The 13,884-nt window shown below is 60.0% G+C and overlaps 2 protein-coding genes across 2 annotated transcripts; one reads left to right on the forward strand and one right to left on the reverse strand.

Moving 5' to 3' along the window:
* Positions 1-1,018: 1,018 nt before the first annotated feature.
* Positions 1,019-10,658, reverse strand: TRAPPC6A (trafficking protein particle complex subunit 6A). The gene is made up of 6 exons (XM_052656405.1): positions 10,533-10,658; positions 3,278-3,345; positions 3,000-3,117; positions 2,420-2,503; positions 2,158-2,251; positions 1,019-1,317 (listed from the first exon to the last, which is right to left on the reverse strand). Exons 1-6 carry the CDS (start codon positions 10,614-10,616, stop codon positions 1,286-1,288), a joined length of 480 nt encoding a protein of 159 aa, XP_052512365.1. The 5' UTR covers positions 10,617-10,658; the 3' UTR covers positions 1,019-1,285.
* A 416-nt stretch (positions 10,659-11,074) lies between these two features.
* On the forward strand, positions 11,075-13,453 carry BLOC1S3 (biogenesis of lysosomal organelles complex 1 subunit 3). The gene is made up of 2 exons (XM_052656493.1): positions 11,075-11,213; positions 11,662-13,453. Exon 2 carries the CDS (start codon positions 11,670-11,672, stop codon positions 12,270-12,272), a length of 603 nt encoding a protein of 200 aa, XP_052512453.1. The 5' UTR covers positions 11,075-11,213; positions 11,662-11,669; the 3' UTR covers positions 12,273-13,453.
* Positions 13,454-13,884: the final 431 nt, after the last annotated feature.

Raw genomic sequence — 13,884 nt, forward strand, 5'->3', positions numbered from 1 at the left:
GCCCTGGGCCTTACCCCCGCTCCCCCACCCCCGCCCGCCTGCCTGCAGAGTTTAACTGAGTGACCGAGATTCATCTAGGACTCATCCTGGACAGTGCCAGCCCCCAGCCAGGGACCCACGGGGAAGCGCGAGTGAGCAGCTGCTGCAGGGGATTTGGTGGGGAGCGGAGGCTGCAGGCTGCCGGAGTAGGAGTCTGGGGAGGGAGCCAGGCAGGAAAGGCCTGTGCTAAGGCTCAGAGGCAACCCAGGGACTGCGGGGCTCGGCTGTGTGTGCTGGGGAAGGGGCTGCATACGATGTCTGCACCAGACGCTATGGAGGCAGAGGAGCCCCAGCCCCTGGGGGGGTCTTAGGCAAGGGGACCCCTCCTCTTCCCATGCGGGTTGATCCCAGCCTCAGGTTACAGCTCTGAGGCCGGGGTACTTACCCACCTCAGGCAGTGAGTGGCAGAGCCAGGCAGAGTCCAAATGGGTGATGCCCCCAGATGCTATGAATGTAAACACGGGAGGTGGTGGCAGGGGGTGGGGTGTGGGCACGGAGGCTGAACTGCCCAGAGACTAGTCAGCGGGGCCATTGTTCTGGGTATGACTCGTATCCGCCAGGCACGTGAAGCATGTATTCGATAGAGTGTGTGTGTGTGTTAGGGGAGCGGAGGGTGTCTGGCCCACCCACTCACCCATCCTTGTTCCTGGCGGCCCCCCCAGGCCAGCCCACACCTGGCAGCAACTCCAGGGGCCACTGGCCCCGCTCCCAGGGAGAGGTCCGTTTTTTGGGCCCCGCTGAGCAGAGAGCAGCCCCAGACTTGTCCATGCTGGCAAGGCCGCCCATGCTGGGGGCCATCCACCCCTGCCAGGTATGCGGGGCAGGAGGCGGCCAGCCACAGGGCTGAGGCTGGGGAGGAAGGGACTCGGCAGGGAGGAAGCCCCACGGGGTACTTCCACACTGGGCCCGTGACACACAGTCACTTTGCCCCTGCCCCCAGCACTCTAGAGTGCCCCCCCGCTTTCCACTCTGAGTCTGGTTCCACTTATAGAACCTTTATTGAGCGCCTGCCCTATGGAGAGACATGTGTGATGCAGACCCCCTCCACACCGGCCCCGAATGCCGCGGGGACCACCAGGCCCCCGGGACACCCCCACCTCCCTCTAACACCCATCTGTTGGGCATCTGTGACACCCTGCAGCGCGGGTACCCCGTCTCCCCAGCACCAGCCCCCAGCACAGGCAGCAGCGGGGTTCTCTGGGCCGGGGTGCCGTGAAGCTTGTCTGGGAGTGGGACCTGGGGCTCCTCAAGGTTTCTGGATCACCACCTGGAATTTACCTGGAAGAGAAGGGCTGGCCTGAGCTCGAGGCTGGGGCCAGAGGGGAGAGGTGGCACCCCAGCCGCTCTGAGCCGTTCACCCGGGCCCAGTGCCCTCAGCCTGGGTGGCCCTGGTTGGACCTCATTTCCTCGCTGGCCTGAGATGGTGGTGCCCTAGCCCCACCCCCGGCCTGTGCCCCAGGGCTGTGTGGGTGGCTGGGGGCACGAAGGGCAGGCCGCAGGTCAGGCACGTAGGTTGTGGGGGAGGGACCTGGCCCAGTTTCAGTGGCACATGTGGCTCAGATCCTGCCGGCTCGGGCCCCAGTCCCCTATGATGTGTGGCCCTGGGGACTGGCAGAGGGGAAGACGCCCGAGGGAAGGGTGCGTGGAGGGCTGGTCGCAGGCAGCCCCCAGGGAAGGGTGGGGCCTCGGCTTGTCCGATGGCGGGCACTGTGGGCCAGCAGGGCCCCGGGGTCAGGAGGACACCCCCTCACACTGGCTGCCTTTGGAGCTCCTCAGCCCAGCACCGCCCACCCCACCATCCCCAGGTGACTCCTATTGTGTCCACCTGGGTTCTTGCACTGGGAAGAGTGTTGGAAAACACTAGCCCAGGTCCTTGTCGTCGGCTGTCCCCGCCAGGTTGGCACACCCAGGGAAGCAGTCTAGGAGGACATCGGGGGCAGGGCCGTGGATGGGCTGCACCTCCTGTGTGGCCTGGGCCTGTGTGGCCTGGGCCTGTGCGGCCTGGGCCTGGGACTTCAGCTCTCTGGGCCACAGATTCCCATCTGCAGTGGGGCTGGGCGGCCCGGCCCCACCTCCACGGCCCCTCGGAGCAGGGGGGAACCCCCCACCCCAACTCACAGGCGGGCAGGGCTGCCACGGAGGCGGTGACCAGGCTCTTGACTCCCAGGGTGCTGAGGGTGCCACGCAGGAGGCCGCAGGTGAAGGCCAGGAACTAGGGGCGGGGGACACGGGTCACCATGGGCAGAGCAGGGGGAGGCCAACACCCCGGGGCCACGTGGGCTTGAGCGTTCACAGCGGGGTGGAGTGGGTCCGCCTCCCTCTCCCAGGGTCCTGGGCTTGGGAAGAGGCCTCTGCCCCAGGCTGGAATCACGCCCGGTACCTTGGGTGCTTCCTCCAGGTACTGCAGACCCGAGGCCATCCGGACGAGGAGGGGAAAGCTGTTGTCCTGCAGGACGTAGGTCCCCTGGGGACAGAGGAGGGTCCCAGGGAGCTGATGTGGCACCTGTACCTTCCTGGTGGGGGCAATGAGGGGAGGCAAGGGCCCAGCGCCACCACCCTGAGGTCTGGAAGGACCCTTCCCGCAAAACGGCTGTGGTCGGTCTTGGGCTGTCCTTCGAGGCTATACGAGGACCCGTGGACCCTCCGACCAGGGCCTGGTGTCCTCCCCTCCACGCCCCTGCTGCACGATTTCCAGGGTGCCCGGTGGGGAGAAGATACAGCCCAGGCCATCAGGCCACCAGCCAGGCCCAGCGTGGGCGCCTAATGGGAACGAGGCTCGGGTGCAGACAAGCCGCGTCAGGCCGAGGCACAGCCACAAGCCGCGAGGGGCCTGTCCTGGGGGGCCTTGTGGGGAGGTCCCGAGGGGGGCTGAGCCTGCTGTGACTGCCCTGAGCCTGGGTCCCCTCCCTGGGTTCCCGGGGCTCCGGCCTCTGCCTGCTGTCTGCCCGGGGGGCACACACCTGGTGGTTGGTGCGGAGGCTATCCATCTGCTTGTGGAACACGGCCACCCACAGGTCTTTGCACAGGAACTTGAGGATGTCCAGCTCTTCCCTGAAGGCTAGCGTTTCCCGGGGCAGCCTGGGGGGGAGCAGCAGCAGACACTGTGGGGGCCAGGCTGGGGGAGCCCCGGGGTGAGGAACAGGGGGGAGACCGGCTTGGGATCCTGTCTGGATCGAGGCACCCTCCCCACCCGTTTGCCCAGGAAGGGAGCCCACTGCAGGTCCTGCCCGCCTCTCACCTCTCGCCCAGGGCCTGGCCCACACGGAAGCCCATGCCCTCCAGGACCAACAAGCTGGTCTTCTGTCCCTAGAAGGCCAAGGAAGGGTGGCTCAGGGGCCCTCGGCCACCTCCAGCCGGGAGCCAGCCGGTATAGCAGCTGAGGGGGGCTTGTGTGTCCCTGCTGATGCAGGGAGACAAGACCCAGGATAGAGGGCTTCCTGAGTGGCAGGCTGGATCCACAGACCGCACCGGCCCTCAGGCTCCGCTCGCCCTCACTCCGGGAAACATGGGGGTCCTGCCTAGGCTCAGCCTCACCTGTTGTCTTTCCTTGCAACTCCCATCACTTCCTGAGTGTACTTTCAGCGTCCGTCCTTAAACGCCCTGTGGGGTAGCACTCCCGTCACCCCAGAAACTCAAGGTGACTTGCCCTGGGGCTCATATGGCGAGTAAGGGGGCTGCAGTGGAGGGGCCACAGGGGTGGGCCCCCGAATGGGCCAGAAGGTGGGTGAAATGTCAACTGTGATTATGAGGCCTTAAATATGAGCCGAGACTCCTGGGAGGGACCCGCAGGGGCTCAGGGGAGGCAGGGGTGGCCAAGTGGCCTTCCGGGGGGCCAGGCCAGGGTCCCGCGGTGGGGGTGCTGAGGCGTGGGGACTGAGCGGCAGGAGGCCGCACTTGGTGTCTGTCCAGGTGTCCTGGAGCGTGGCTGGAGGAGAGCCGACTTGTGTATGTTGCCCATCTGTGTGACCCGGAGAGAGCTGAGCAGCAGAAATGCCAAAACGGCGTCAGGGGGGCCGGGCACACACCAGGGGCGTGTGAGGAACATGCTGAATGAGCAAAGTGAGGAATCGGGACCTGGGCCTACGCTGTGCCAGCTGCCTTGTGCAGACCTCCTTGTTTAACAGCCCCATAAGGTAGATTGTGTTTCACATCTGGAGACCGGGGCACAGAGGGGTTAGGTCAGACCTCCCAGAGGCACCTTCAGACCTGAGCAGGTCCGGCTCCTGCATGTAGGTGGCTGACGGGCAGGTGACCAGGGCAACACTCGCAGCTGTCCGTACCCCAGGGAAGTGGCAAGGGCTGACGTCGGCTGAGGGGAGGTGCCAGGAGTGGGTGGGGAGCCGGAGCAGAGGTACCCCGCGTGACGGCCCCCTCCTCTGCTGGGCCACGTGACACCCAGACCCTGGCCCGCCATTCTGCCTTCCTCCTGTGGGAACCGGGCCTGGGGAAGGACACAGCTTCCTGCCCGTGACACCAGCGTGTGCTCTCTGGTGTCCTCCGGCACGGCAGGGCTGGCCTCGGGGGTGCAGGCTGACTCGATGACTAAGGTGTTCGAGGTCTGAGCTCGGGTGTGAGGGGCAGCGAGGGGAACACATGCCTGGTGGCTGGGTCCAGGGTCCGGATCCTTACCAGCTGTGGGCCTGGGGCAGTGGCCAGCTGCCCTGTGCCTCAGTGTCCTCCCGTGTAAAACAAGGACCTTCCCAGGGCCCTCGTGAGGATTAAAGGAGTGGATAAGTGCGAGCCAAGCACCCCGAGTCGGGCTGGGGAAGTGGTACTGTCGCCATGTGCAGCCTCTGCACCTGTCAGCCTGCTGATGAGCTGGGGATGGTGAAAGGAAAGGGAAAGCCCACAGAGGAGGGGCTCTGTTCTGTGGGCGGCCGAGTCTCACCACCTGGCTCCCTGCCCAGCCCTCGCCAGGCCCCTGGTGCTCTTACATCATCTCCCTGCTCAGGGGAACTCCTGGAGGGGGCCGGACGGGGCTCCGCTTCGACCCAGCGCACCTGTGTTCCCAGGACACCCCCATTCATCCCACGGTCACTTCCTAGCTCCCGTCCAGAGCTCGCACACCGTGCCTAGTGGGGATGGCAAGCTGGTGACAGGGTTAAGGGGGGGGCCCAATCTCCCAGGGGTGGCTGACCGGCAGCTCGCAGCACCGCAGCTGTTGCTGTTGGCCCCACGGTCCCAGCCCTTGAAAGAGGCCAGGTAAATACCTGCTGCAGTGCAGAGACTGGGGGTGGGAGGGAGAGGGGGCATAAGGCCAGCAGGGCGGAGAGGCGGTGGGGAGGGGCAGGGGAGGAAGTGTGACAGCGGGTGGGTTTTGGGGGAGGGGAGGGCGGCAGGGCTGGCACACCCCAGGCCCTGCAAAAGCTCCTCGACACTAGGGGGTCATCACTGCTAGTGATGGGCGAGAGGCCTCTCCCATCCTGTCCTGAGCCTCTGGAGCCCGGCCCAGAGCCAGTGCGTTTCTGGGCTCCCCGCATCCGGTTTACACGAGAGCCCACGGAGAGGAACTGAGATGATGGGAGAAGCGGGGCAGGGGGACCCCCTCAGGGAAGGCTTATTTAGGGTGGGCACCAAGGGCACCCACCCACGGGCGCTCGGAGGAAGGGACAAGCCGACAGGGAAGCATGCGTGAAAACAAACGTGGTGGCCAAAACGAATCTCTCTGCAAGGGAGCCGAAAAAGAGAGAACTCTGAAAAGTCGCTAAAACCTCACAGATTGTTAAGGGCAAAAAAAAAAAAAGAAAAGAAAAGCTGACACGTGGAGAGAGACCCAGAAAGTCTACGATTCTTCTGAGCACCACAGATGGAACAACAACGGGAGAAGACACGCTGAAAGAGGAAAACGTGCTCAGCTGTGCTCGGCTAAAGGAGGAGTCAGGCGATCAGGCTGAAAAGGGCCACAGAGCTCCGAGCAGGAGGAACGCGAAACCGGGAAACCACACTGCCTCCCCCGTGCAGTCCTGGACTGCTGGGTGGGGGGCTGCGTGCCGGGCCCCTCAGTCATTTGTGAGGTTCCAGGGTAGGGCAGCCCAGGTCTTGCCTTAAGAACAGGGAGAAGGGATGCCTTCTGGCTTCCCCAGCGTCAGTGGCCCCAGAAGATGCAAAAGAAGTATGGTGAGGGGACTTCCCTGGTGGTCCAGTGGCTAAGACTCCGAGCTCCCAGTGAGGGGGACCCGGGTTCGATCCCTGATCAGGGGACTAGAGCCCACGTGCCACAAGGATCTCGTGTGCAGCAACTGAAAGACCGAAGATCCGGGGTGCTGCAACTAAGACTCAGTGTGGCCAAAGAAATCATCTTTTTTTTTTTTCTTTAAAAAAAGGAACTATGGAGAGTGGCCAGGTGAGAGCACACCTGGTCTCCGCCATCATCCACCCAGGCAGTCTCCAGGACAACCGCAGATCCCACCTTCTCCGCTGACACTCGGCGAGCTCGCCCAGTCCCCCGTCTGTCTGCCCGTTCCTTCCCCGCCCAGTCTCCGTCCCATCTCACCCACGTGTCCAGGGAGGACCTCCGAAGAAGTAAATCTGAGCCCAGCGACCTCAGTTTAAACCTTCTACGGCTCCCACCACCCTCAGGACAGAGCCCCAGTTGGCTCACAGAGGCCCCACTGCGGCTCTGCGGCCTCAGAGGCACCACGCCCCGATGCCATGCGCTTTTCCAGGAAGCAGGTGGTTTCCCAGGCTCCGGCCTGAGGACAAGGACTGTATCTGATGGCTGCTCCATCCCCCGCCCAGGCCCTCCTGAGAGAAGGTGCTGGCTGAGCGCCCACTGGGCTTCGATGGACAAGGGCCCTGCCCTCACGGCTGTTCCTGGGCCGCCAGAGGACAGCTCGTTCCCATGCAGGCTTCATTCCTTTGCCCACAGGTTCCCCTTATCGTCAAAACTCCTGAGATGGACAAACCACAGCCGCCTCCTTTTCCTCCTCCTCCCCTGCCTCTTCCTCCCGGAACTTTTCCTGCTCAGATAACAAAGGCCCTTAGACCTTCCTGTTCCTCCAGCCAGCCTTCCACTCAAGCCGTAACCCTCCAGGAGAATCCACTCAACAGCTACAAATAACCAGGCAGGACGTGGAGATCAAAAAGCCCTAAACAATGCCTGTGGCGCCTGGCGCCGGGGACAGAGATGAACCAGCCACCACTGCTTTCCTCAAGGGGCTCTGGGGCTGGTGGGGCTGCTGCCACAGACAAGCTCTGACCCGGATGCCCGAGTCCTGATTTTGCCTCTGATCCTGGAAAACCCCTTCCTGTCTGGTGCCTCAGTCCCTCTCCTGTAAGATGGGATAATAATGTCAACCCTGGAGGGCTGTTCTGAGAACTAAATCAGATAGAGCACTGTGCTGGAGCCACGAGAAGTATCCAAGAGGCAGACAGGACACTTGCTGGACCAAAAAGACGGAGCAGAGAGGGGAGGGACCGGGGCAAAAGAGAAAACACTGAGGGAAAACCAGGCAGCTGCCCAAGATGTGCCGCTGAGGAACAGGGTTTGCCAGCTTGAAGGAATGTGGGGAGATGACAGTCCTCACTCTGGCTGCACACGGGAACCACCCAGGAGCTCTGAGGCCCAATGTCCAGGCCACCTCCCAGCCCAGCTCTGCCGGAATCCCTGGTGCGGGGACCCCAGCATTGGGGCTGTGGAGGCAGCCAGGCAGAGAGCCATTGCCAAAGGTCGTGGGCACACTCACACTCTGAAAACCCAGTGCTGAGCAAAGCTGAGTAACCGCGTGTCCCCCACACTTGCTTGGCCACATCAAAATCCTCCCAAGAGTGTCAGGGAAGATGCTGAAACAGGTGAGAGTTTATAAAACAGGTTTTGGGAGTGGGAGGCCCAGTTACATTCCTGACTCTGCCACTTGACAGCAAAGACTCCATCCATCAAAGCCTCTGTTCCTCGCCTACAAAGCGGGGAGGATCATGCTGACCTCCATGGGTTGTTAGGTGGATCAAATGGAACCAGGAAGGTGAGGCCCCTGCGGGCACCTGGTGGGCGTTATTATTAGCCACAATATAAGTGAACCCAGTCCCCACCCTCACCCTCCACAGCACATGGGCTGCGCTCACTTCTTCAACAGATCCACACTGGGATTTCCCTGGTGGTCCAGCGGTAAAGAATCCGCCTGTCAGTGTAGGGGACACGGGTTCAATCCCTGGTCCTGGGAGGTTTCACATACCGTGGGGCAGCTAAGCCCGTGCACCACATCTACTGAGCCCATGTGCCACAAACACTGGGGCCTGCACACTCCAGCACCCATGCTCCACCAGAGAAGCCACACCAGTGAGAGGCACCGCAGCCAGAGTAGCCCCTGCTCACCACAACTGGAGAAAGCCCAAGTGCACCAACAAAGACACAGCACAGCCAAAACAAAACAAACAATAAATTTAAAAATATATACATCTATTCTGAGGACCTGGTCCCTGCCCACAGCACAAAGCATGGGGCCTGGCAGAGGAGATGGCAGTAACTAAAGGATCATAATTCAGGTTTGTATGGTGGTGTGGGGAGGGGGAACGTGCAAACGGAACAGAGATACCCCCACTTCCACTGAGGGCTTCCCTGAGGAAGGGACATTTGAACTGAAGGATTAATAGATGTCGACGTAGTATCGACGTGGCAGGTAAAATAAGCTGGAAGATGAAGAAGGGGGCTGGTATGGAGTAGAGGGGAGGGGAGCCACACTGCAACAGGGAGGGGACAGATGGGAACTGTATTTAGACAGTGGAACAGGCTGGGCCTGGCTGATGGCTGAAGGTGAGGGAGTAAAGGCGGTTATTGCAGACCCTTGTGCTCCTTGTTTGAATGCCAGGATGGATGGGGTGCTGGGACACTGCAGCCCTCTCCCTGATACAGGCCAGTGCACATTCCCTCTCCCAAGTGTTATCGTTCTTATAGCATTTCCCAAAGGTACAATATAGATGCATTTATCTGATTTGTCTGTTTCCCCCACTACAACGTAAGCTCCAGAAGGCAAGGGTGTTGCACGGTTTGCTCAGTAATCTCCAGGCCCTACAGCAAGGCCTGGCACCTTGCATGTTTTAATAATTAAGAGTTTGCTGAATCTATGTTGGGATGGTAACAAGCAACAGCCTTGTTAGGGCTCCTGGACTGGGAAGGAAACATACATCAATAAAAATGTCTTGCATATTGATGATGATGATAGAATAATAATGAAAGAAGTGGCCATAGCACCCACTTATTAAGCATCTGCTTTCTCCCTCACCCTTTCTTCTTAGTACCAGATTTTAAAACAGAGCTCCATGTTTTGAGGGCTGATTATGTGTTAGATGGGCACAGAGGTGGCTGGTGCTCAGAGGTTAAAGCGTCTGCCTCCAATGCAGGAGACCTGTGTTCGATCCCTGGGTCGGGAAGATCCCCTGGAGAAGGAAATGGTAACCCACTCCAGTATTCTTGCCTGAAGAATCCCATGGACGGAGAAGCCTGGTAGGCTACAGTCCACCGGGGTCGCAAAGAGTGGGACACGACTGAGCGACTTCATTTTCACTTATGTGTTAGACGTGGCACTAACTGCTTTAAAGTCTTAAGCATTTTTCCTAAGGACCAACTTTCAAATTTCCAAGCGATCTAAGGCCTCCTCTTGCCTGGAATGTTCTTCCTCCCTACTTATCCCCAGGGCTTGCTTCTTCCCTTCTTTTCCTCAGAAAGGCCTTCCTCCACCATCCACCACTCCATCCCTTTTCTTTCCCTGATTCTACTTAAGTTTTCTTTATAGGACTTCTCACTAGCAGGTGGCACATTTATTGCTATTTTTATTGTTTGCGTGGGTGTTCCGCTCAGTTGTGTTCAACTCTGTGACCCCAGTCCGATAAGCTCCTCTGTCCGTGATATTTTCCCTGCAAGAATACTGGAGTGGGTTGCCATTTCCTCGTCCAGGGGATCTTCCCGATCCAGGGATCTAACCCACATCTCCTACAGTGGCAGGCGGATTCTTTACCACTGAGTCACCTGGGAAGCCCATTGTTGGTGGAAATTCCCTACTAAAAGCTTAAGCTTTGTGAGGACAAGGAAACAAGTGCCTGGGGAACAGTAAGTGCTCAGTAAGTTTGTTGAATGAATGTCTCACCGAGTCTTAGGTGCTGTTATGATCCCATTTCACAAGGGAGTACACTGAGGCACGCAGATCGAATCACTGGCTTTCACACCCAGGGTGAGTGGCGCAGGCGGGATTTAACCCGGGCAGTAAGTCCTCAATATATGCCAAGCAATCGTAATTACTACCCTCTTACTCTGTGTCAGGTTTTGAGCTAGGAGCTTGTCCCCGAGTTGTCTCGCACAGTTCTAGGAGTAACCCGCGAGGCCGGCCCTGTCCGGACTCGGCTTTGCAGAGGCGGAAGCCCGCAGTGGCGGTCTCCCCGCGATCAGGGGCTGGGCGGGTATTCGGCCCGGGCCGCTGCCGCGCCCTCCGCGCCTCCCGGGGGCCTCGACTGGCTTTCCAGCCGCGGCCCGTGGCTCCTCCCTACCAGGACCCGGCGCTCACCCCGGGGCCGGGGTCTGGATCTTGAGCCCACAGCTCCGCTACCATCTCGGTGTGCAGAAACTCGAACAGTACCGGGTCCGCCATGCGCGGGTCTCAGTCGCCTAACAACCGCTCAGCGTCTCGTGTTCTCATTGGCCCAGTTGGGCAAGCCCCGCCTCCTGCTTCTTAAGTGCGGCCCACGCACTCCTGCTTCCATTGGTGTTTCAGGCTAGCCCCGCCTTCCTTTCCTGGGCTCTCGTGGTGCGCGCGTGAACCCGGGAGTCTAGGGGGAGGGCCTGCTTTGTCCGTAATGGCCGCACGTGACAAGCACCTCTGCCCTTCCCGCTGTTTCTTCACCGTTTCCGGGTCTGCGAGCGTTTCCATTGGTCGAGTCGCTGGTTACACGTGACAGCTCGTCTTTTAGACTCTCTATTTGTCCACTCTTCTCGCAGCACAACCCGGAAGCGCCAGCCCAACCGCTTTCCTATTGGCCGTGCCCTTATTCACGTGGCTCTTTACAGCAGCCCCAACATCTGGTCCGGAGGGCTTACTTCCTGGTTGGTAGCCGGGCGGCCCAGGTGATAGGCCGCCAACACCCGCCCAACTTTCTCCGCTATTGGTTGGGGCTGCCGCGCTCCTCGGTAAAGACGCCGCACTTCGGATAGGTAGAGGATCCCGCAGGCTCGGAGCTCTGGTGACCTGGTACGGTCTTCGGTGCTAACGCTCGCTTCCCCCCGCCCCTTGTGCATCCTCCCCCGAGTCCATTTGGACTGTTACCCTTTCTGTGATGGAGTCCCTGGTTCCCTAGCGGCTCAGAAACCCGTGTGCTTCCGAATCCGTCACAGGCTAAGAGGACAGTGTGGAGGGTGTGGCCTCTGCTCGGAAGCAAAATCGGGAAGAGTTTAGGATTCCGGAACCTCGTGTCTCAGAGTCTTGATCGAGCTGGTGGTCCTCAGTTTTCCCATCAGTACACTGAAGAGGCAGAGTCCAGTAGTTCCTACCATCATTAGTTTGCAGAAACTGAACCGCAGGCAGGCAGTGACCCCAAATTTTTAAGATAGTGGAGGAGGTGAGAATCCAGAAACTGCAGCTTTTAACCACGGCACGGCGCCCGCCTCTCATATCATCCTTTCCCGCGTCTTCTCCCTAGCTCGCGCCATGGAGTCTCAGAGTCGTCGGCGGAGGCCGCTGCGGAGGCCTGAGACATTGGTGCAGGGGGAAGCGGCCGAGTCGGACTCAGATCTCGCTGCGTCCTCGTCGGAGGAGGAGGAGCTGTACCTGGGCCCCTCGGGCCCAACGCGCGGCCGCCCCACGGGACTGCGAGTGGCTGGGGAGGCTGCGGAGACCGACTCGGACCCGGAGCCGGAACCGAAGGCCGCGCCGCGGGACCTGCCTCCGCTCGTGGTGCAGCGGGAGACGGCCGGGGAGGCCTGGGCGGAGGAGGAGGCCCCGGCGCCCGCCCCTGCGCGCTCGCTGCTGCAGCTCCGGCTGGCTGAGAGCCAGGCGCGGCTGGACCACGACGTAGCGGCCGCGGTGAGCGGCGTGTACCGTCGCGCGGGCCGTGATGTGGCCGCCCTGGCTGGTAGGCTGGCGGCTGCCCAGGCAGCAGGATTAGCCGCAGCCCACAGCGTGCGCCTGGCGAGGGGGGACCTCTGCGCGCTGGCGGAGCGTCTAGACATCGTGGCCAGCTGCCGCCTGCTGCCCGACATTCGCGGTGTGCCGGGGACCGAGCCTGAAAAGGACCCGGGACCGAGAGCCTAGCCGTGACCCACTGTCTCCACTGACTGCCCTGGGGGTAGGCCTTGCGGCCTCTGGACCTGGCTCTCTGCTCTGTTTAGCCACCCACCCATCTTGCTGTCACCCTCAGGGATAACCTTGCAACTGGATAATGCTCTGTGTGTGTGTGTGTGTCCCTGCTGGACCGTAGCTCTGGTTCCTCCCCCTGGGCTTGGCCTTTGCTTCCTGGTTCAGAGCTTGTGTCTGAAACTTGACTCCAGCTCCTGGGTACCTATCTGCTCTTGGATCTGTCTCCCTCTTAACGGCTCCTGAAGCCTCATCTTTCCTTGCTCTCTGCCTTCCTCAGTTTGGTTTCTGTTCACAGGGGCTGGACCTGCTTCTTTCTCCCCACGGGAGCGCCAGAATCCGGCTGAATGTCAGTTCCCTGATATCTTTACTCCCTTGGCTCTGTCTCCTTCTTGCCCCACTTCTGGAATTTTGTCCCTCTAATCTGGACCCTTTTTCTGCTCCCCAGGCTTGGCCTTGGTTCCATCTCCACCTTCTGGTCCTTGCTCTGCCCCTTTTTGGCTCCTTCTCCTTGGGCTTAGCCGTACCCTGTTGGCCTGATCTTGCTTCCTGGGTCCAGCTCTACCCTTAGTTTTGGTTCTGCCTCTTTCTGCTTCTCCCATTCTGTTTAAACTACCTGTTTGCTTCTGGGCTCCAGGGATCCCCTATGATTTTCTTCATCAGGTCCAAGATGAGGTTCCCTCCTGACCCAAGGAGGTCCCCCTTCCAGCTGTCCAGGCCCAAGGTGGCATCTCCTCCAGGCCCAAATTGGTGTATCCTTCCCACCCCCCAGGCCGAGATTATGCCTTCTGCCCAAGCTCCAGGTATGAGCTCCAGGCCTCGGCCTGACTCACCAGGCTGAGAGCGCCCCCAGCAGGCACTGAGGGCCTAGTACAGACTCGCCCTGGAACTTTATGTGCAATATGACACCACTTTGCAGATAAGTGTACTTTGTTCACTATGTTCCGTGGATGCTATAAATGCTAAACTGCTTGGATTTCTGGGTTAGCTCCTTCTGTCTCCTCCTCCTCACTGCTCCCTCTTCTCCCAGCCCCAGACCCTCAGTCCCATTCACATGCATTCCCCTCCCCCACTCTCTTATCCCAACCTGAGCTGAGATCTGAGCTCCCAGGATGAAGAAGTGCTGAGGAAGAGCACTGTATGGCAAACTCATTAAAACTCAAGACATTCACTGATATGATCAGTTCCTCTTACCTCCCCATCTAAGCTGGGGGTGGGGGGCGGGTCGGTTGGCGATTCTACTGCAAACGTGAGTCCCAAGAAAGGGATCCTTCCCACCTGGCCAACTGAAAGTGGACCTGTGGCTAGGAGATTGGGGCCCCAAGTTTTTTCCCCCTGGTTCTGCACTTACTTGCGTTTTGTTCATTCACCACACATTTACTGAGCTCCTGTTCTGCGCCTGTCCTGAGCCAAGCCCTGGGGATGCCCCACCCAGACTGGGCCCTCTCAGAGCCGACAATCCACTGGGGAAGACAGACATGAAAATATTATTGTATAAGTGGATAGTCTTAATAATTGTAATTTATACTTTGACTATAATTTTTCTGGCATTGTGGTTAGTGCCCTAAAG

This window comes from Budorcas taxicolor, chromosome 18, assembly GCF_023091745.1.
Source record: "Budorcas taxicolor isolate Tak-1 chromosome 18, Takin1.1, whole genome shotgun sequence".
Classification (NCBI taxonomy): domain Eukaryota; kingdom Metazoa; phylum Chordata; class Mammalia; order Artiodactyla; family Bovidae; genus Budorcas; species Budorcas taxicolor.

Bases quoted from the DNA above. Each gene is read 5' to 3' on its own strand.
- BLOC1S3 (XM_052656493.1), top strand. From the start codon at position 11,670: ATGGAGTCTCAGAGTCGTCGGCGGAGGCCGCTGCGGAGGCCTGAGACA.
- TRAPPC6A (XM_052656405.1), bottom strand. From the start codon at position 10,616: ATGGCGGACCCGGTACTGTTCGAGTTTCTGCACACCGAGATGGTAGCG. The intron at 3,118-3,277 runs GTGAGAGGCGGG...GCTCCCCCCCAG, and splicing joins GGCCAGGCCCTGGGCGAGAG to GCTGCCCCGGGAAACGCTAG. The intron at 1,318-2,157 runs GTGAGTTGGGGT...CTTCTCTTCCAG, and splicing joins CGTGGCAGCCCTGCCCGCCT to GTAAATTCCAGGTGGTGATC.